This window comes from Diadema setosum, chromosome 12, assembly GCF_964275005.1.
Source record: "Diadema setosum chromosome 12, eeDiaSeto1, whole genome shotgun sequence".
Classification (NCBI taxonomy): Eukaryota; Metazoa; Echinodermata; class Echinoidea; order Diadematoida; family Diadematidae; genus Diadema; species Diadema setosum.
Genome location: NC_092696.1, coordinates 24314861 through 24339264, shown reverse-complemented (window position 1 = coordinate 24339264; position 24404 = coordinate 24314861). Strand labels below are relative to the sequence as shown.

The following is a 24404-nucleotide window of genomic DNA, read 5'->3' as shown; positions in this document are numbered from 1 at the left end:
TGTCATCCATATGTTGCTTAAAATCAAGATATACCTGGTATACTTTAAACAACTGTGAAAAGGTAAATCAATTTTGATTTAATCATTTAATTCATCATATTAAACATTTCAATTGTCACTCCTCCATTAACTTTTTGCAAATTTGTCAACACTCAAAATGGTCCTATAGCACCTATAGCTGCATGCAAGGGTCCCGATATGGAGGTAAAAGGCACCATGGTACCTATCCATAAAGCATAGCTTCCGATAGGCGGCGCCACGGCGCCGACGCCGTTTGCTATATGTACAGCGTACTGGTAATGAGGAGACTGCCGCACAGAAGAAGCCAGACTCCAAAGCGAGCGGTTACTATTCATACAGTACTTGTATGCAATCAATCTGCCGCTATGTCAGAACGCCATACGAGTAGTCTATACAGTATGCCAGCGATCGCGAGCGAGCGGCTCCACCATAGCATAGAGTGCATAGTGCAGTGGTAGGCCAAGGCATATGCGCACTCAGATGCTGGATGTCAATGGGGTGAGTACCATTTTCTACGTATTTGAGCTGAACTACATTGTTGAATTGTTAAATTTTGATCCAGAAAGAAGTATTCGAGTGCGGCTAGGCCAAATGAATTAACTGATGAGAGGATTTGGGTTAAATATCGGGCGAAACCCAACGAAAAAGCAAATGTGGTAACACCTGCACCTTTCATAGCCACCCAGAGAACATCACACTGCACTGCAGTGGTCGCGGTAGTGTCAGCAGTGGTACTCGCTCCTCAGTACAGCCTTGGTAGGAACATGGAGCTTTGGTAGCTCCATGGTAGGAATAAGCACAGGTGGTAGTAGACCGTCGCTGAATGGGGGATATCGTGCTGGCCGTGGACCCGTGTCATGGTACCTACCCCGCCCCGCCCCGGCGAGGGTCGACGGCGCGGCTGCACATAAAAAACCCTCATTCTTTGTTAACTGTGCCGATAGATCAATGAAGTAAACATATTCCAAGACAATGTAAGTTCATGTTCATGTTCATGTGTAAACAAGGTTTAAGAAATAAGAATTCATTATTTTTAGCTAGGTCTTAATCTTAACGACATCATGTCGTTAGATCTATTACTGGTAGTATTCAAATGCTTGTTTAAACATCTACTGTTTATATTTCTACCTCTACTACTAGCTACCAGTAACAATTAAAACCAAAGATGTAGACCCTCGCCCCTTCTAGAATGTAGAAAAAGACTACATGTACAATGTTTGGCCGAGCATGAAAGCACAGACTTCTTCCTGTACTGTGCAGAACCTTACCCCTTACCCGCAACAGACATGACACTCGAGGCATAAAAGTACACAAAAAATACATCTATTTCTAAAAATAATTTACACAAGTTAAAATGATTCTGTTCTGCCCTGGTGACTACTTGAAGGCAACATGTCTGATCCTTGATTTAAACATGTCAAGTGATGTCAAGTTCACTTCTGTCTTGAGCTGAGGCAGGTGATTCCACAGGGGGATTGTGTCTGGAAAAAATGTCCCTCACAGTAGTGACTTGTGGGTTCTGGGGATGATAAACATCTTGTTGTGTCCTCTAGTTCAAGTGTGGAAGGGAATGAGTTGACCATCATCAGGGATGTCAATGAGGTTGTTGGCAATGCGGAACATCATGATGGTTATGGCCATGGCTCTCCGGTGTTCGAGAGAGTCCCACTTTAGCTTCTCTAGCATGGTGGTAACGCTATACTTTCTCGTGAGTAGTTATTAACATCAAGCGAAAGGTTTTGTGAGAACATTACAAAATATGCTTGACAGCGTATCGTGATACTGGAATTGATAATCCTACAGTATTACAGAGCTAAGACATGCACCAAATATCACATCACACTGAGGCATAAAAGCTTGATAACCAAATTTAGTGAGTTGCTTATTGTCAAATTTTGAGATTACTGTTTATACAGTTACCATCTCTTGGGGTGGATCCAGGATCCTTAAGGGGGGTGCAAAGCAAGGTGCTACTTCCAGGTTTCATCAACTGACATGCAAAAAAAAAAAAAAAGAATTAAGCTTGAGTGCATTTTATCCGTCATGTGACAGTAATTTCACTAAGCAACCAGACTATTTGGTGTGCCCTGGATTACTGTATACGCTATAATTTTCGCGTACATAAATTTTCGCGAATTGCCGCTGTCACACATTTTCACGAGTGGTTAAATTCGCCATTGGGGGACCAGAGAAAATATGAAGTGGCAAAGAAAGTGTGAATTTTCAACTTACTAGCAAATAAGAATGATACTAGTTATACACTGCATGAAAAAAAACTTACCAAACTCTGCGAGCTAGTAAGTTAGAATTCAACATTTTTGAAGTGGTTAAGTCCATCGCGCTAGATTTCTGAAGAGTGGTCCCCTTGCGATAATGGATTGGCTCTCTACAGTATTCATAAGTAGACATGGACGTGCGTAAACAAGCTTAGCCAATATGGTCTGTTCCGTAAGCCGTGACATGGATTTACTAGTACTGAAATGTTTGTATCATCAAGGCAAGGGATTCATTTTGGAAAGTAATATTTTCGCGTGTTGTTAATTTCACGAATAGCTCCCGACTCGCGAAATTCGCGAAAATAAAGCCCCCGCGAAATATATAGCGTATACAGTAGTATGGGCCAACCAAGCAGCTAGGTGAGGAAAGTCCTGTCCTGGGAAAAATGTCTGTAGTAGATGGGCCTGTATTCAGTTTTGCTTCATTGGATAGTTTATTGCAATTTTAGACGTTATTTTACTTATTTACCTGCTGAAAATTTTCACAAACCTCCTGTTCCTATTTTTCATTTTTTTATTTTACAGATTACCTTTGGAGTCTTGACCATTCTGTGTTGGAATCAATTGACCCTCATTTTGATCACCTGGAGACTGGTTGGAACATAATTTTCAGGATGGATGCTTCACTGGAATTCTGTCTGTGATTGTATTTTGATGTGGTACTTCTTCAGCTTTGAGGGGTTAACCAACCCCAAACATTTTCACACGACTATGACCAGAAAAATCCCATCCCTTTAACAATAGTTGAGCCAAAAAGCTGGCAAGAATTTTTAACTTTGCTGCAATCAATTAATCTGCTTGTGAAAGGTGATTTTACGAGTACACCATGAGTAAGAAGGATTACCTCTGTCCACGATTGCTGGATTACATTGTGGTAGTTGGTGCACGGAGGCCAAATCATAATAACGATGTGGCACAGACACCAGAGCTACTCCGCCGATATCCACGTGAGGATCACAGGGATTTTCCACTCCCACCTGACGTAGTATTCTTCTGTCAGCCTGAAGGCTGTCTGACAGTTGGCCAAAAGCGATTTAGCATGAGAGAGAACACATCATTTGTGTTCACACTCACGGAGAAGGACACCGCAAGGGTCAGGTATGGAATTTGCGTGAACTTTTATAGGCCATTTAAGGTGTCGGAGCGCAAGTCAAGCAGTTCATCAGAAAAGCGTGAAAAATCACTCTTGAATACGCGACAACATTCAAGCAGTAGCAATGACACACTGAACATTCCAGAGGAGAACACTGAGGTTCAGAAGTCTCCACGGACTCGCAGGAGGTTGAAGCAGGCCAAGAAAGTGCGAAATAACTCATTGACATCCTTGTGCATTTTAAGCCACCACCCATTTATTTCCACATTCAGGGAGTGTCTTTTCATTCTCAGAAAACTTATTGATTCTTGTAATGAAAGGACCAGCAGCCGGAAAGTAGGAGGATCAAGATCTTCATTGAGGTGAGTTGATGTTGCCATAATGTATGCAGTTTGTTTATATCTTGAAAGTTTATTTATTTATTTATTTATTCAAGATTTCATGCGTGTTCACAAAATAGGAATGCATACAAATGTATGCAAGTACATCTCATATAGCCAAGACAGAATAGTATACATTGATAAGAAGCAGTTACAGGATAGTATACAACTCCACTAAGAGAGCTACATTATTCAAGGTAACGAACACGCAAAGGAATTGCAACATAAGCTTAAAGCTTGAAAATCGTTGCAACCCCTGTGCACACAATCTATAAGCTTGCAAATAGTTTAAATGATACTTGATAGGAGTTGGGGGGGGGGAGGTATTTACAAAGAGAGCATGGGAAAATGAGGGGGAAAGAAGAAATGCATGTATGGATATTGTTTTTCAGATAAAAATAGAGTTGAACTGAATATTACCACTGTTGTATGTCCAGAGATCTTTGTTCTAGTGTTTAAATGTTCAGGTTACCTGTGTACACTGTATATGATGTCCATACTGTATGTACAGGCAAACCTCATCATAGCGAACATATGCAAGATTTAATTATTGCCGAAAGATTTTCCCTGTACAAATTTTTGAACACGTACACTATATGCCTTGTGCACACTTCAGTCGATTTTTCGAAAGCATTACATGTACAATACATGTGACCCTACACCACAACCACTAAAAAGTCACCAGACATGGGTTTTTAGTTAAGGGCAGATTTTCAAAGAGCAGACTTTAAGCTTTGAAATGATGTGTATAACTCAATCAAATGAACTCCCCTAACCTAACTTAATATTGGAAAGAAGGCACACACTCTGGAAAAATGTGTTACAAATAATGTACGGAGAAAAGAGGCTCTGAAGTGTAGGGTCCATCCAAGTGCATAATCTCACCAAGCCATGCTCTGTACATTGAATTGGGATTTAAAAAAGAAAAAAAAAGGATGAAAAACTCCATAGCAAAAACAATGAAGAAGGGATTATCACATTAAGCTAAATTTGAGCCTGCTGTATAAACACATTCTCTCCAGGTCACATATGGTAAACAAGATTTTTTTTTTTCAATGAGAGGATTCTGCCCTTAAAATTTCCATTATCTTTTCCCTTATTTGCTTTATCCTGTCCGTGACGCCAGTTTTTGTAATGAGCAACAAATGGAGCCGGGACTCGCAATGTTGGTTACGATGTTATTTTTAATTCCCAGGTTCTGATCATAACTGAACCCGAACCCTGAAAGATGTAAACATTATGTACTGTTTCATCATCATCATCATCATCATCATCATCATCAACTTTATATTTGTACCTTGCTTCAAGGACTCACAACCAGGTGCACATCTTGTACCTTATATCAAGGACCACATAGACATGCTATTCAGTAAGCAGTGAATCAAACAGACATTAAAAATAAGAACTCGTGATGTATGTAAACGCTTGATTTTGTTTGTTTGTGACACTTTGTTTTTAAAAACTGTTGAAAAAAAAGGTTCCAATGTGAACTATAAAGCCAGGCTGTTAGGACTTGTAGCACCAAAACTGCCTGAAGCCATACACATACCGTATGCAAATTAGGATGATACCATATTGATTAGATGATTGTGCATGTATGTCGTCTGTACTTGCTAATGGGGAAAAAAGGGAAAATTTTTTCATAATCTTTATTACTTCGAAAATATCTTTCAGTTGAATTCTAATGAAGGGTTTTGTATTTTAAATTCTATTTTACTTTCATTTTGGAAGGCAAAACATTTCATTCATTGTGACTGTATGTAATCAAACTTGTTAGGGGAACTGAAGTACAGTACTCAAATCTATAGTAAATTAGACCTTGCTGTAGCCTAAGGGTAGGACCCCTAATGCCAAATTTGTGCATCAAATACATTTCAACCGTCTTTTTCTCTGGATCAAAGTTGGTGAAGCCCAGTCACATCAAATGCAATGAAAGCACTTGTGCTTGCATAAAATTTAAAGGCATACATGTAATTTACCATTTGCAGAAGAAACAAAAACCCAGCATTAGTGCTTTAAAATAATTCTAAAATGTGAGTTAGGGATAGAAACAACCACTGTAAAAATTTGAATCTGTATAATCAATGTTAAGTAAAATATTTGTTAAATACACAAAATGTGAACAATAGTTATAAATGATAAAAATGTTTCCAGACTAAACCGTCAACAGTTATGGTTTAATGAGAAAAATACGGATATCTCCTTATATTTTAGGCTTTATTGCAAAAATTTTATATGGTAGGATGTTTTGTGATACAACAGACTTACACTGTACACAAATGCATCAAATGTGTCATCTTGAACATTTTTTTAAATCACTGCTCCCAAAGGTAAACAGTACCTTTAACAGTCGTGCGCATAGAGACAGTTTGTGAAGTGCTGGCTCTAGGCAGGTGGCAGTAGCTATTGTGGAGATATTACCCAGGTGAAAAAAAGAGAAGAACAACAACCACACGCTGTTACTGCATTCTGCAGCCAGATGATGGTTGCATGCTTGAACACAAATGAATGTTTTTTAGGGTAATTCATTCAAGGCACCATGCGCTGCTTACAAATTTGTGGAGGACATGATGTGACTTCAATTACCGGTACCTCATTTGTCATGAGATGCTGTATAAAACAAAATTAGATACAGTGCTCAGTCTTTGTCAGTGATGTTCCATGTGATTCTGGGTAATGCAGATGATGCAATCTATGTTGTATTTAATGTACTAGGTGGAAAAGTGAGCAAAGAAAATGGGATTCCATCGGGAGTCGAACCCGAGACCTCCGGATTGCTAGACCGGTGCTCTACTGACTGAGTTTAAAGCCCTAGTACAGTGTTCGTCCCAGAAACCCTTAATTCTCAATGCTCGGGTGGTCAGAAGCTATAGCAGTGTGTTTATGTGTGACACACACGCACACACTTGAACCTGGCATAAACCCGAAGGATAATTCAACTTGGGGATAAATGCGAGGGATCACCGAAGTGATGCAGCTTTTGAGTTTGTAACAAATAAAGACAGAATAAACTGACCAGAAAGAATATAAATTATTAGTGGAAAAGTGAGCAAAGAAAATGGGATTCCCATTTTCTTTGCTCACTTTTCCAGTCACCGCTGGATGAGAAGACTACTGCAGTGTATGATGTCACATGCGTACAACAATATAAGGAAAATATAAAGAGAATTTCACAAAATTTCATCTTTTGAAAAAAGTACACATTCCCTTGATTCGTTACTGACATATGTTATGGGTAATATTATTCCCATTGCCTTTAGAAAGAGGGAAGTCAAGTGCTCTTTTATTATGTGAAAAAAGTAAAGATATGTTGAATTTTCTTTACATTTTCTTTATACTGTTGTACTCATTATGACATCATGAGCCTTAGTAGTCTCTTCATCCAGCGGTTCCAACACAAACATTTTAAAAATTCATAACTTTTGTATCGATTGTCCAATTTTCCTCAAACTTTCACTGATGTGTTCTCGTAATATTGCTGCATTCTCTCAATCCTTATGTTAATGAAGGTGAACTTGTCCTTTAAGGGATTTGGTCAGATATCGGAGACTCAATGTTAATACACGCAACTGCATCATAACTACATACATGTAACCTATTGCGGGTAGCGTATACACTGAAACTCACTGATTCTTTGCTATCAGTGCAAAATTTGGCAGTAGTGAATGACTGAATGCATGCTGTTTTTGAAAATTTGATGTGAATGTACAATGTATGTTGATTTTTGTTGGAAATAACATGTAATTCACATGAGGTTGTGTAGGAATTTTATTTGAGTTTGAAATCCCTATTTTCCCCGTAATCATAGATTTTAAAAAGAAAAACTTTGTAGCGAGATCGCGTCCGGATAATAGAGAGATCCGGATAAAGGGAGGCCAGATCGGACTGTACAATGTACAGTATGTAGAACAATGAGCATGTGTGTGGCAATGACAGCACTCACAGTGTACATACACACAGTTTGAAGGTAAAGACAAACAACATGCATGCAAAGTACGTAATTTTATATGCATATAATCAGATGGGATCTGACTTTGTCAAGGGTCAGAAAAATTGATGATGTACAGTGTAAATACCATGTGTAAACATGTACATGCACAGAAATTATTTGTTCATGCTCCGAAACAAGTTAACAGGACATACTTTGTTTATCCTAAATTGACCGAGACTCTCAAGTATGGAATCATTTGCAGAGGTACAAGTACACTACTGCACATACTGTGCTGTTCATGTGCTTCTTATGAGCAGGTGCATTTATGCCTTTCCTTCTACACATTCTTGTCTTACAGCTACAGCACATGACGGCACAGCATTTTTTTTTTATAAAAAAAAAAAAACCAAAAAAAAAAAAAAACAAAAAAAAAACAGAGACCAAAGTGTCCCTATTATTACCACAGGTTTCTTATTGTATCCACCCACATATTAAAGTCCCTCTGCATAAACAGTGACAAGGCTTTCGAACCAATGTGTAATGCCTCTCTGGTCAACTGGACACGACGTTGGCAAACAGATACTTCACTAGGAACATCTGCTCAGCAGCGGGGAAGCTTTAATTAACATCTTAATCAGAATCGGTGTTATCATCAGCAACCCCATCAATTCTAATGTGCGATGACACCAGACTCTTGTGAGCTGGGTAATGAGCTTCTGGTATGAGCACAGATGGAAGAGAATACACTAAGGTGTGCAATGCTGTACAATGTACACTAATGGTTGCCAATAGTGCACACTGAACATCATTTTCTTGTTTGTTTTGTTTGTTTGTTTGTTTGTTTTGGGGTGTTTGTTTGTTTGTTTGTGGGGGGTTTTGTTTTGTTTTGTTTTGTTTTGTTTTTTTTTTTTGCTTCTCAGTTCTTAACATAGCACTACAACAGTAGAAATATAGAACTACTGGGGTTTCCAATTCAATTGTTATCATTTATTGGCTCAGAAATGGGCAAGTTTTTGAAGCTTGTTCTGTCAAGGACAGACTTACAGTAGTGTATGGCATGTAGTGTATGGCATACAGTATGCAACATGGACAGACAAAACTGTTACAAGTTTTTTGTCTAGATCTGTGTTGTATACAGCATGTTACACATGAAGTGTAGAAATGGTATAAAACACAATGTTCTTAGAATCTCAGAGCTGTCATTATCTTTTGTAATTAATATTAGGCCAGTCAGTTGAAAAACAAAAGTTTCAATGAGTTATCATTATTTGACCTTCATATTCAAGTAGATGTCTGTCCAGTGTTGCATATGTTACACCAAAATTTTCCATTTTGCCTAAAATCATAATAGACTGCTTCTTTGAATCAAAGAGGCAAAGTTATCTTTCATTACAGTGCTCAAAAAGATGGTACACAAGTGTATTACTACATGGTATGGGGGGGGGGAGGGGGTACAAGTTGTATGTGCACATAGGAAACACAAAATAAAGTGATATCCCTGAAATGCCCCTTTTACTGTAGAAATGCCAATGTATTTTTCTTTTGACTTGGCCTATAAATACATATTTATTGTCAAATCAAATGTGTTTTAGCCATAACAAGTATAATCTCATTTTGAATACACATTAAGGTGCTGTTTATAATGCAGTTTTAGAAGTGGATGTTATACACTGTGTGTACATTGTATGACCTTGTGGAATGTTCTCTCCCTCCACTCACAAATGGATGTGAATGCAGTGCTGGTCTATGATCTGCCCAAATTTCACAGTCATTTCAAATATGACCTCACCGGAATCTTTTATACAGTGTACTGTATGTACAATGTACACTGTACACTTAAGTGAATGCAGAAAATATTCATAAGCCCTGTTTTTGTTTTTTTTTAGTGAAATCACCCAGATACAAAAATTTATAATACAACTATTAGACTGACTGTATCTTCACTGTCACCTGACCAGTTCCCCTACAGGCATGATATGAATTGATGAGTATTGTTGATGAAAGGATACATACATGTACACCTGTTGGCATTTCAAAGAGTAATGTGTGTTTCATTATTGAGGAACTTCATGGATTGGTTTTAGGGGAAAAAAGTAATAGGCTATGAAGTATTTATGCATTGTTTACAGTTGTATTCTAATACTGTATGCAGGTGTACTTGTGTCCATGTCAGTCATCCTATGGAATGCCTTGTTGCAGCAAGTTGTGGCATTGTATACTCAAGGCAGACCCACCAACTATTGAATTAATGTACATAAGCTGTATAATCAATCACCTAAAACAAATTGACCCAGATTTTTGTGGAATGCAAGCTCCATCACCAAGTCGAGTTCAAAGGCACACTTTGGCAGGAATGTGCATTCGAGTTTACAAGCTTTATTCATACAATGTACAAATAAAGCTGGACATGGTTTGTGATCTAAAATACATTGTATAGATACAGTTATTTGTTTGGTAGTACATGGTACAATGTGTATGAACCAGGGCAGTCATTTCATGAGATAATGTAATAGTAATAATAGGGCATAGACATGGAAAAAAAAAAAAAAACTTCTCAAAAAAGGTGCAGGATTTTTACTTACAATTACATATTACATACAACTATATAGTACTCCAGATTTCATACAGATGAGGGTAAGAAAACATAGGAAATTTGAATGAAATGCACAAAATCTTGTATGGACAGTTTTTACAGGAGAACTCCAGACGATTTTCAGACAATTTCTACATTTTAACAACTATGAATAGATTATACTGGGTACAGATTTTCAGAATTTAGAGTGGGGTAAGGAATACGAAATTCATAACCAATCACGATGAATGAGGATGATGCATACACCATGTATGTGTAGCAGCTTCACCATAAAAATGCATGATTTGGGGCTCAAGGAAGCAGAACAAAAGAAGAAAGCATGCATAAATTCTACAGAAGTGACCTTGTTATTTTATAACCAAGCGTTATTGTAATGGAATTACATTGCTACATTCAGAAATAATGTGAGCCTCCTACTCATGAATGCATTCTTATGGTGAAGTTGTAATTTGTTTTAGTTTTTCACAGCATTGGTTTCTGTGCTCAAGGATCACAATTAATTCCACAAAACTAAACATGGGTATAGAGCTGTCGATTTATGTACAACATTATGTGAAATTATGAAAATCGCCTAGACTTTACCTTTAGAAAAGAATAAGTACACAAAATAAACAATCGTGTGGGAAAACATCATTCATAAAGTGCAGCATGTAGATTTGGGTTTTCCATGTTATCTTATTCTTGAATACAATGTGTAAAGTTGAACAAAGTGTTCCTATTACGCATACATGTACATACAATGCACATCATATCCCAATGATATGAAAACATTACATACACCTGATAAATAAAATGAAAAGAACTCCTTTTCTTTTAATAGTACTGTATACTGCATCAGGAGCAATGGTACAACTTGTAGACTTTAAAGGGAAATTCTAGTACAGCTGAAAGTTAGTATGAAAAGAATGAGTAAAATGTTCCTGGCTAAACAATGAAAATTTGATGAAAATCACATGAAAATAAGGAAGTTGTGGTGTAAGACATTTTGAAGTTTCACTAATTTATTCTGGAAACAGTTCTTGAACAGTCAATATAAATTTACATCCACATTTACATACTTATGCAAATTGTGTTATGATGAGGTCAATCCCCTCACAACTTGCCATACACAGGTACATGTACTATAAAAGTGGATGTTTTTGCGCAACTAATTTTTCGCGCTCGGCCCGGTAATAAAGAAGAGTTTTGTGTGTTTTTAATTCCGCGGAATTCAAGTACTGGAACATATGGCAAGCAAAAATATTTGTATGCTTTTATTTTCGCGCTAGTTTCTGGTTGTGCGAAATGGACGAAAATTTTCACTTTTACAGTACATGAAAACTTTAAAATTCCAGTTTTTCAGTCAAACGCACATACGCTGCAGTCACAAATCCTGATACTAACTTATTATCTAAGTTATTCAACCAGGAATAACATTATGTTGTACACATTGATACAGACAGAATTATTAAATTTCCATAATTTTTTTTTTTTTTTTGGGGGGGGGTTACATTATCATTGGAAAATTGTTAGGTGATGACATTTTCAGCAACCTATGTACATCACATGCACCACGTTCAAAAACACCCCTTCCCAAAATGCCTTGTAATTTGCTGTGAAAATTATGCTTAAATGTTACTTCAGTTGTTATTGGTGCATGTTGTAATGGATTTCATAATTGATGAATGGTTCATACTTTTCTATGCAGAAAAGCTTCTGCACAATGGCTTCTTGCTTCCAATCTCTGAATATCAGGCATAGTCTGCAAAGAAAACATTAATCAAATTAGTGTCTTTTCAATAATTTAATTGCTGATTCAGCTCTTAGCAGTGTCAAAAAAGTTTTTTGACATCCCATGAAGAAGACTAAGACATCCTATTACAGCTGTACTACATTATGTACTGAATACATTCATATGCATCTTGTGTTTTACCGCCTGTTTTTCTTCTTCAGAAGAGATGTTGAACTGCTCTACAATGGTGATCTATCACTTGGTCTACTCCCACTTTGTCCAATAGCCATTTAGGCTGCGTTTATCTAACTTGAGAGAGAGAATCACGTATCAAAACGCATTTGGAACGGTGTTTGCAAACGTGGTTTGGAATTTGATTCTCGGGGTGCCTCGTTTATCAAACCATCATAAAATCGCGATTCAAGTGGTGTCACTGCGCAGCTGCTTTGTGCCGTTTGACCCGGGAAGTAAAGGTCAACTGCATACCACCAAACATGGCTCATCAGTCACACACAAATAATGAGCAGAGAGCACAACCAGAAACAGCTGGGATTTGACCTTGAGATATAAACGCATTTGAAAACGGCATTGCATTTATCTACTCACAGAACGGCGATCGTGGTCTCAAACATGTTTCAAAACCCCTTTGAAAGCCATTTCAAAACAGCGTTTCTAAATGTGTTTGAAAACACGGTTGCGTTTATCTAACCCCTGAAAATGCCTCAAACGCGTTTAGGATTGTGATTCTGCCTCAGAATTATTTTAGATAAACGCAGCCTAAGTCTCAACCCACATAGTCTAATCCCATTTTGTCTACACCCAGTTCGTCTAATGTCCATTTACATTGTAGTTCACTTGCCACTTATCCTCATTACCGGTTGGTCTACTTCCAGATGGGCTATGCCTACTTCGTCTAATACAGATGTACCCTCAGTTTATTAGACCGAATGGGGAAAAAAAAAATCCCAAGGAGACAAAATTGCGATTAGACCATCTGGTTATTAGATGAAATGATAATTAGCCAAACTGAGCATTAGACTAAGTGAGGATTAGACCAAATGGACATTAGATGAAATTGACAGTAGACCAAATGAGTTTAGCCGTAGTGGTGTCAGACAAACTGGGAAATAGACCATCTGATAGTAGACTAAGTGGCAATAAACCCTCTACAATTATGTAACAGTCAAAACAATAGTAACCTCTGAAAACACATTGAATGAATGATAAGAAACAAAAGAGCAACAATTTGATATGTAGGGCCTAGATCACACCAGTGTCCTCCAGTTGTGGTGAACAGGTAATCAAGGAGAATGTGTTGCATGATCTCTGTGGCTGACTACTATGTGGCTCTCTGAAACTTCTCTCTATCAGGGACTCCGTGTGGGGAGTGCTGACTGGTATTTGCGCTGATATCCCGCCACTGGTCAAGCATGATGTCCGTCAGATAGAGACCTGGATGCTCCGCCTCCTCAGCGCCCCTGTGCCTGTCCCAGGAAAGACACGTGTTGAGATAGAAATCCTAGAGTCACAGCCACCACTGATTTTTGCCCTGCCCGACCACACCCGCTTTTCTCTGGCCGACTTCCCCCTTCACTTGCCTCTTGAATTACTGGGAGTTGACACCTGTCTTAGTGTTCTGACACTTATCATGCTTGAAAATAAGGTAACAGCATTATTCACATTATAAGAATCACATACTTGTACATGTACAGTTGTTGTATTGCATCTTTAAAAAGAAAGAAAAAAGCCTTAGTACCATGATAGGGATTAGGGGGATTTGGTAATCCCATCAATGATAGTTTCCTGACATGACAAGTGTGCAAAATGCAATAAGACTTAAAGGGAAAGTTTCACCAATCAGACTTCATGATGTCAGTGAATCCCAAGGTGATGCTATTTAGAGTTTTTGTTTTAAAATTCCCTTTCCTTGATGGGAACTATGTAAAATTTGTGACAGTAGTGGAAACATGCTTCCAACAGCCACTGTTTCACCACTGGTGAATCCTCTGGTATCTAAGCAAGTACTAGCAAGAATTTGGTTATTAATTAAAAGATAAACCCTGTTTAATTAATGTCCATGACAAGCTATAGAAAAGTTTGCTTCAATCCCTTCAGATGCTGTTCACTTTCAGATTGCAAATGCTCCACTCTTTATAAGAATAGGGCTGCTACTGTACAGTGTCCATGCTTGTTTAAAATGGTATGTCAGTTTTTATCTTGCCCGCACAGCGGAAGCGAGACATAGGCGTCACTTTTCTGGCTCCAGCAGCATCGTTAACAATCTATTGTACTCTCCCTAACTTTCCACAGCTTTGAGGTATGACCATCAAACTCACACCATAGGTACCTAACCTAAAAATGACAATCATTATTATGCTGCAGGTTGTTTTGCAGTCAAGGGACTACAATGCCCTGTCTATGAGTGTGATGGCATTTGTCGCCATGATCTACCCACTGGAGTATATGTTTCCTGTTATACCTCTCTTGCCAACTTGTATGGGATCCGCAGAACAGGTAAGCCAATGGTTACTTCCTTACACATTTTATGAGAAAATTTTCTGGATAGCATGCAAAACCATGATTAATTTTCACTGTTTACACTGAAACTCATTGCCAAATAGTACAAATACCCAAAACCAACTGGGCTAAATACAGTAGGGGGTTTGTTAACCTGTTGTTGTTGTTGTTGTTCATTTTCCATCTGTGAAGATGACTGGATAGCCCATTTTTAGCTACACTAAGCTGGTCTTCCATGGGGTCCAGTTGGATGTGGGGTGGGACCACTTCACCGGGTTAGACACCCTGCTCTTTGCGATGAATGAATGAAGCGGGATATTTGAGTACGAGTCCTGAGTATGCTCGGGCAGTTGTCTGTGGGAAATGCATGTTGTAGCAAAATCAGTCCATTCTCAACGGGTTAAGGCATTTTCAGTCAAATCATGATGCATGTGTTGAAAGCTTCAGTTTTAGTGAGTACAAGAAGTATGGTTGCCTTTATGAGAGGAAGAATGTGGTAAGATTATGATTATGGGCTAATCATATCCCCACCCTTTATTAAGACTCAAATCTGTAACTGTATTGTGATATTTTGAGTACACCAGAGGATGTGGATTTGACCTTTGATGACGATAACATCATACTCAAGTATCTGAAAGCTGTGCCCACGCAGGATGCTGTATATTCTTAATTATGTCCTTCTTATGATCTCTTGTATAGCTTCTGTTGGCTCCTACTCCATTCATCATTGGGGTCCCAGCCAGCTTCTTCCGCTACAAGCCATCTTTCCGACTTCCTGATGATGTCTGGCTCGTGGACCTGGATACTAACAAGGTAAAGATACTTGAAACGTATCCTTCATCTCAGTTGCAAGAAACTATTTGCAAGAAATAATCTCAAGCAGGAAATGTGTTTGGATGGATATTTTATCCAGACTAGAGAGTATATCTGAAATGTTTGAAATAATTGGAGACTCCTTATGTTATCAGTCTAAGATTTCAAGTGGCTTAAACTATTTCAGCTGTATGAGCACATAGAAAAAAAAAAGAATGGAAGGTTGGTGTTCTCAAAAGTGAATTAGCATTAAGTCATCTGAGGGAAAAGAAATTTACTAACTGCACAATTCCATTCTTTTAAAGAATTTAACATTGTAAGCATCAAAATGTTCTCTAAAATTGTCAAATTGAAACTCATGAAATTGAAGAAAATTATTCAATTGTATTGCAGGACAGGGCTTTTTCCTTTTTGACATTACATAATGTACGTGGAAATGGAATTTGAATATTCTTGGCACTAAAAACCGTGTCTGCTTGCCAGGGTACAGACCATTTTTGTTGAAATACCAGGTGTACAGGCCAATTAAGACATGAAGAATCTTGTTGAGTAAATCAGATCCCACAACATGAACATATGGCCATGCTATGCTTCCATTTGTGCATGAGGGTGGGGGCAGGGAATGAGATTGTTACACAAAACAAAGTGACAACTAATGCATATACTTGCTTTAAAGTACAATCTGATTTGCATACATAATGACAATAGAATATTGATGCAGTTTTGCATAGTAATCAATAGATTCATTCCTGTCCTTGGCAGCTATCCAACTGAAAAAAGAAAAAGGCAAAGCATCAATACTAGTTAGATTAGGTATTTGCCATGCATTTCTGTGTTTTATGAGCATGCTTATTTGTAGTGGTAGAATGGAATATCCTCATAAGAGGTAAATGCAGACAGTATTTGATGCAGATATTAATATATTTAATCCAATAAGATCTAGAACTCGGCTGGTTTATTTTCTGTGAACAAGAACAAGATTGTGGCTTGCAAACACTCTACCAAATTCACATTTTTATGTACATACAAACTGGCTGTGGTTTTTAAATAGAAATTGGATGCAGCTTATAAGATAGAGTTGAATTATGTCTGCCCACACACTGATGCATAGATTAGATGACTCCCTTTAACTATTTTGAGTAGCATCATAAGATGTATTTGTTCTGTGTCAACCATCATTTCGCATGTTTTTGCCAGAGGAAGATGGGGGAGGAATAATTATCAGCTGCTCTGCACTTGCCCTTCTGTGAGATAAAAGTGTCACTTGAAAAGTATTATGCATGGTTTATGACCTGCCTTGGTGGATGTGGGCTCCTCTGTCATGGGGCTTAGGTTTGTGCAGGGGAGATTGTCACTCTGCCTCCTAATTTATTATGCATAGAGTTAAGAGCAGGGTAGGAGGGAGAGCAGACGCATTGATATAACACAGTCTGTCAGGAATTATGCATCTAGCCTCTCAGACATGTGCCAAGTATAGGGTGCTCAAAAACATTGATCCTGCAATTATACTCTGTACACACCAATCATAGCAGATATACATAATTCTTGGATATAGAGCCTTCATGGAATGTAGGTCCTGTGAAAATATGATTTGAAAGCATATATCAGAGTAATGACCTATATTCTGCGTCCTTTTTCCTTTGAAAAGTCAAGTTTAGCATGTAGTAAAAAATACACACACACACACACAAAGAAAGTATGCATAAACTAAAACATTTCTGAGTACAAGACATTATGTAAATGTGCTTTTTTGTAGTATAAAAGATTGAAATTTATTATGCTGTATCAGTAGTGCCAAATCGGGTAGTTTTGTTTGCACATACAACAGTGTGTGTAAGTCTTTGTGTGTGTGTGTGTGTGTGTGTGTGTGTGTGCGTGCATGTGTGTGTATGTTTGTACACATGTGCATTTTTATTTGTTTGCATACATGCTGATGTGTGTTTGTTGGGGAGAGGGTATTCAACACAGTGATGATTAGTGTGTACTTGTGAACTAGAAATATTTCATGGTGTGGAAATCTGTGCACATTTCCACCAACAGAATGGTTGTAGAAATACTCTGTAATGCATTATTGCCAATGTAGGTATGAATGCACAAAATTTAAAAATCCAAAAATCATAAATATATGATCTTTCAATACTGAAATTGGCTCATTGTGAGAACATCAATCATATATCTTTTTTAATTTAACATTATGTTAATATAATGGAATAGGATGAGATTAAATGTCAACTCTGAGCTAAGACAAATGCACAGAAAACTGAGACTGGAATGTGGTTCAACAAGATTGACCATCGAGTTTTTGTGTGCCAGCATTTGTTTAATGTTTGCTATACTATATACATTGACCACGATGTATGTATGTATGTATGTATGTATGTATGTACATGTATACTGCATTTGGGTTGAGGTATGAGTCTGTCTATATGTGCATGGTGTTTTGGGGTTGAGTGAGGGGTGGAGGTAGAGTAGTGATAGGATTTAAGTAGATAGTTGAGTGCTGCACACGTATGTCGTAGTTTGTTACAAATATTATGTTGCATAAATTTGTGTACATTGATTTCAATACTACACTTTATTTAAGGGCTTTTATTTAGCAATTATTTCTCAAATGATAAGGATTTATGTGTGTTGATCCTGAAATAATAATCAGATTCAAATCTTATATCTGAAGTATGAATTAATTTGTATAGCATGGGGAGGAGGCTTGTAAACTGTTTATCAGATCTTATTCTGAGATATTTGGTTGGCTTGTTGTTGTTTATTACGAAAACCCAAGGTATTTATGGAAATGATTTTTGTTAACAGTTAATTTTACATGGTCATTTTTATGTCTACAAAGTATTTTTCATTCAAGTATATCATTAGATGATTATAACTTGTGGAAAATTGTGAATAAGTATGTTTTATGATTGTATAAATCTGAATAAACACAAATACTGCTCTGTAGATTGTTATTTGGACTGAAACAGAAGGGAATCCATAAAGACTGAAAAAAATAAATGACATGAATTAGTCTGAAACTAAGTCTTTAAAATTGTAGTAAAAAAAAAAAAAAAAAATCATAATTGTGTCTTTAGGATACCATACAGTAGCTACCATGCTCTGAGATTGACCTAATCCAGGTTTGAAATGGAAGTAGAAAGGGGGAAAAAAAATCTGACAGAGTTTGTTTTACCTATTTTCAAAGAAGATGAGATGGTGATGTTTTGTTGGCTGAGGTCAAACTAATATGCTCAATCATTATAATAGAGTCATCCTCATCTGCACAGCATGTGAGACTATCTCAAAGGGAAGCACATTGATTGCAGACTTTTTAAGACGTCATTTCGTGGGTGAGATATTCTTGCGTAAGATTTGTGGTTAAGACATTGATTCAGAATTTCGAAATACTTTATCAGGGGGTATTACCAAACTTTGCAGATCTTTTGAAAGGCCATTTCTAATCTGAGATTACGCATTTTACATTATATGACACATGATGTTTGCATGTCTGTTCTCATACAAGCTGTACACGTAGTCATTTGAACGGAAAGTGTGGAGTTTTTGCCTAAAAGTTTATGATAAATGGGCTTGATATTTGCTGGTACTCATATCCATTGTAATTAGTCACTACGGAATGAGGCCGAGAGCATCACATCCTTGGGAAAAATGCTGTTTTCTCCTGAGCAGTGAAGGGACTGCCATTATTCAACTCGGAGGCAATGCCACATACTACAATGCACTGGCACTCTTATGACTCTTGTCATAGGGCTTCACATATCCCTGAGTGATTGCTTAATTTGTTTTGCATCATGATATTTCATAGCATGCTCATTATTGTTACACTGTAGTTAGTATGGTAACACCGATATTTCCCATTTTATTTATTTATTTTTTTTTGTATAGTGAAGATAATTAAGTACATGATTGGTATATCATGCAGCTCTTCTATCTCTCTCTTTCTCTCAAATTCTCGCTCATCCTTTCTCTTTTTTGATGAGGTAAACGCAATTTTTCATTTCTTTTCTTTTCTAGTAAATGCTATTCTCTTTTTGAGGAAATACTGAGTTAGATTTGCAAAGTTTGAATAGTAGATGAGATTCTGCAGTGATAAAGAGATTCTGGAGCTTGTTTGTTTGTTTGTTCATTTTTTCCATCTGAGAAGATAGCTGGATATCCCATATTCAGCTACGTTGAGCTGGTCTTCCATGGGGTCCAGTTGGATGTGAGGTGGGACCACTTCACCGGGTTAAACACCCTGCTCTTTACGATGAATAAATGAAGCGGGATCTTTTACGTGCATGTGTTGTTACTCTCTCATACACGGGACCTCCATTTTATGTCCTATCCGAGGGACATCATGCAGCTGTCCCTCGGATTTAAGATAGTACCATTACTCAAACCCTCAGGACATCTGTTCAAGCAACTAATAGGATATACATGTACAAAAACTGCAGATGATTTGGTAGTATGGATGCAGTATGTGCATACTGTCAACCCACATGTTTCAGAAATTATAATGTTGACACTGTTTTTTGCTTATGAAAGCACTCATAATGAAAACTGCTCCAAAGTGTTTGTCTTTTCATGCCAAGGTTATGCTGCAATGCCATACAACTGAAGAGATTTCATGTAATATTACACTTTCCAGTGGGTTTATTCCACATTGGTTACAATGAGGGTTTAGAGTGATAAATGCCAGTGACTTCTTTCAGTACATTGTATATTCTAACCAAAACTTGTTAGGCCAAGTAAAAAAAGATAGTAGTTGCGCATCCTCGCACGCGTCTATTTTGGCCACCGCATGCTTTTTTTTGCTATTAACTATTTTTTAAAATTGGCTTTAAAGATATCAAAAACTGTTGTTTCTCGTCCCCGCCCGCACCCCGTTTTGATTGCCGCATCAATTTTTTTTATATTTACTATTTTTTATCCGGCGGTTGTCCCGCTGCGAACTCGAAAAATCCTCTGTACCGACTTCGACTGCGACGGTTTACTCTGAAAATTACGTAGGTCTGCGTACGTACCGTATACTACTTACCAGTACGTCTCGGCGTCTGAGCTCACCGTGGTACGGTAGCGAATATTTTTTCCGTACATGGAAACACTATGGGACATGTGTGTGTGTGTGTTGTACATACATGTACATACGTTCGTGCGTAAACATGTCACTGCACTCACAAGGTTCGTCCGATCAGTGAACAACTGCAGGAAACTGAACTGTCGCTTGCGATAGCTCTACAACACACATCACATTGCACACACATAGCACTCTGTAAAATGGATACAATCACGCTCACATATCACGTACATCTAATTGACTAATCAGTTTGAAAATGCAGAACTAAACTCTACTGAAGTTCAATCTACTATTATCAGTTTACATGTGGATTGGTATTATTGTATTTCGAAAGTGCTTGCACACCTCAAAATTTCAGCTCAACTTATGAATAATTCACGTCTCATAGCATTTCCATGAACGGAAAAAATATTGGGTATGTGCGTATCATCATGCATGTACTGTATGTTAGCCTTTTTGCGAGTCAACCAGTCTTTTTCAATCGAAAGTGCCGTGTGATTAAACGTAGCGATGATTGTGAAGGATGTTTGTTGTGTGTAAAATGTTAAATGCTTTGCCATTGAAGTCATTCTAGAGAGTGGTTCGCGCGCTCGGTACGTACGCGCGTGTGTAACCATGTGCAGCATGCATGCAGCGTGCAGAAGTTGTACTGATCTGGGACAACTCTCCCCTGAGACAGATCGTACGTGACGAGTTGTCGCGCTTATGAATCGGTAATTTATAAATCACCCTTTCAAGTCTTGGAAGTAATATTTCATGAATGAGTTACGTACAACATAAAATTATCCTTGAAATAAACCAAATCCTTTTACATCAGAAAAATTCAATTTGTTTTTTAAATAAAGTCCATCAGAACATGAAACCTACCTTGTTATATCGGGTTTCTTGTTGATATATCAGGGTCAAAACACATGAGCTTGGACCAGTTAAATTAACATGTCATATTCATACAAGGTTTTGTTTTATATCAGACCTCTTAACGAGATTTCACTGTATTCGTATGTTGAGCATGCTTCACCTAAGTGCCAAAATGGAGCCTGACATGGCTGCTCGATCAAAAATAGTAAATAGTAAGGACCTCCCTCATTACTGCTTTCAAACAACCCGGACGAGAAACTACTTTGTTTAAACAAAATAGTAAATAGTAAGGACCTCTCTCATCACCTGCAAAAAACATGGACGAGAAAATATATTTCGTTTTTTTTTTTTTAATTATAAAATAGTAAATAGTAAGGACCTCCCTCATCACTAATCTCAAAAAACCCGGACGAGAAATTACTTTCTTTTTTTACTCGGCCTTATATGTGAGATGACGTAGGCCTACACATGTAGGTCTATTGCTCAAAATGGGAATCAAAAGTCATGAGTGATTAAAATACATAGTACACTGGACAGCAAAAGAAAGTACCCACTTCTGTCAAAGGCCGCACACAAAAATTCACCCCCTAGAAATGTAAAATTTTGTACACAGGTGTGCTACAATGCCCCTTTATACTTATCACATTTACATAAGCAAGTGAATGTTATCACATGTACATAAGCAAGTGAATGTCTTCATAACAAAGAAGAACTTGACATGCACAGCATCTTGGTCATCGAATCAAAAGTCCCACACAACAGCACTTTCCACCATGCAAAAATGGCCACTAAATGGATAACATTTTTAAACAACCAATTCGTCAAAGTGAACACCTGTTTTGTCAAAATGATGTTAATGAGTATATTCTGTATTTAGGGATGCTATCCTTCCTGATTATGCTAATTCTCAGAATGAAATTAGTTAGCTCTTTAGACTGGACATTAGTTTACTCTGGTCTAAGCAAGCTTCCATCAGAAAAATTATGCCACGTCTTGTAAGGCTTGTAAGGCTCATTCTGTTACATTTTGTGACTTTTGATTCAGTGACCAAGATGCTGTGCATGTCATTTTTTCTTTGTAGTAAAGATAATCACTTGCTATTGGGTATGTGATTACTAATGGATATGGCAGCATACCTGTGTACAAAAATTGTTTATTTCTAGGAGGCGAATTTTTGTGTGCAGCCTTTGACAGAAGTGGGTACTTTCTTTTGCTGTTCAGTACAGTGTACTATGAAGAGCACTTCTTTTCAATTTTCATGGAAGGTACATGCATAGTTTTCAATTGTGAATGAAATGTCATTTTATTTGTTAAGATGATACTGCAAATATTTATGATTTTTTTTACAACATATTTCATTTTCAAATTGTTGACTATAGGCCTACGTGTACCATTAAGTGGTAGGATGCAAGGTGCTATCGAAAGTTATCATATATCGTCGTGCGCATGGCAGATTGTCGTTAGCGCGCTTCCCTGCGCCTGGCAGATTGTCGTTACAGCGTGGGAGTGCGCATGGCAGATTGTCGTTAGGGTGTGGGAGTGCGCGTAGGGTTAACAACATTCTGCCATGCGCACGGAAGTGCTCTAACAACAATCTGCCATGCGCACGGAGGCGCGCTAATATATATATATGCTTTTTATCATAACTGTATTTCTCGAAATCTTAATCAGCTTGCAGGTAATGTGATGCAAGAGACCTGTATACTGACCAACTAGTAGGCCCTATAGAGAAAGGTTATGGGAGTAAATTGTTTGTAGTAGGCAGGCCCTAGTGTTTTGACATTATATCCAAATGCAACTGTTCCATAGTGTGATCTGTGTTAGATAGTAAATTGTGGCTGACCATTGCTGTAGGCCCTATTATCCCTCTTCTGCATGTGGGGGCTTCAGACAAGGTATATTATGAACACTGTTAATCAAGTGAGCCCAAGTCTGTGTGGTTGTGAGTGTGTGTGTGTGTGTGTGTGTGTGTGTGTTTGCGTGTCTGTGTGTTAATGTTAGATGCATTGCAAACATGGACTCTGTATGAGTTTGTGTGTAGCTAGCTGTGTGCTAAATGCAGTAGTCTGAATGGCAGGTGGTTCTGTGTGGATGCATAATGGTCCCTGCTGTGTGTACAGCTCACGTTAACTAAGTGTTCTGCACTGTATTAGTGTGTGTATGTGTGTGTGTGTGTGTTCTTTTTTGTGTGGTATGCGTGATGTGATGGGGTACATGATGTACTGGGAAGGTGCCTGACTCAAAGCGTATACTGAATGTCCTCTATTTATATCCTGCCATTCTGCCCTACATGTAGGTGGGAAAGTATGTGGTAGGGTATTGCATGGTTATAGTTGGTGTGTGTGATAAAGGCTGCTGGCCTGTCTGCTTGTATGCACATGTTCGACGATGGCTGCGAAATACGAAATACGTCAGCTGACGTAATTTCCTTCTTCGTTTGCCAATGACGTCAGGCCAGAAGTGTGCATTTTTTATGACTCCAGCCTATTTGGGATGGGTGGGTTAAGAAAGAGCTTATGGGTATCCAAATGACGTATGTACATGTATGAAGATCAGATGGTTCTTCCATCTACTGATTGGAATGGAAGAGGTCTAAAGGGGAAAAATGCATGCCTTCCCTCTAAATAGGGAATAGCAAACCAACCAGCTCTTTGCAATGCATGGAAAGGAAATATCCTCTGGATAGTCCGTTATCTTAAGATTGTCTCAGTCAGGAGTTTTAACTGGGAACATGGGGTGGGATTAATGTGAAAGTTGAACATATTGTATGTATAGCCTGTTGACATGAAGACCAGATGAAATTACGTAAACATCAATGTTCTCATATTGAATTGTGACATTCTCTTGACTTCATATGTTTAGATTCAAATAGTTTGTCCTGCTTTTTTTGTGAAAAAAATAGATAAACATTTTTTTTTTAATACTGTGCATCAGTATTATTTTCAACTACAGAGGGTGGCATCTGGAGTATTTTAACAAATGTCTTAGGAATTGCTTTGAATTTTGATGTACATTGTAGATGGTTATTTCAAAATTTAAGGAAAAAGATAACTTGTAAGCTACTGATAAAAGACTTCATACAGAAATATGTAGACACTTCAAAAGCTTTATGGGCTAGGAGTAGATTTAGATGGGATTGGGGTGAGAGA

General features: G+C 37.8%; 1 protein-coding gene across 1 annotated transcript in view; it reads left to right on the top strand.

The window, feature by feature from the left end:
• Window positions 1-467: 467 nt before the first annotated feature.
• LOC140236152 (MAP kinase-activating death domain protein-like) overlaps window positions 468-24404 on the top strand; it is a 94394-nt gene continuing 70457 nt past the window's right edge. The window contains exons 1-5 of the mRNA XM_072316120.1: window positions 468-519; window positions 2823-3752; window positions 13377-13668; window positions 14388-14519; window positions 15222-15335. Coding sequence (XP_072172221.1) covers window positions 3124-3752; window positions 13377-13668; window positions 14388-14519; window positions 15222-15335 — 1167 coding nt within the window. The 5' untranslated portion in view covers window positions 468-519; window positions 2823-3123. The remainder of the gene's footprint in view (window positions 520-2822; window positions 3753-13376; window positions 13669-14387; window positions 14520-15221; window positions 15336-24404) is intronic.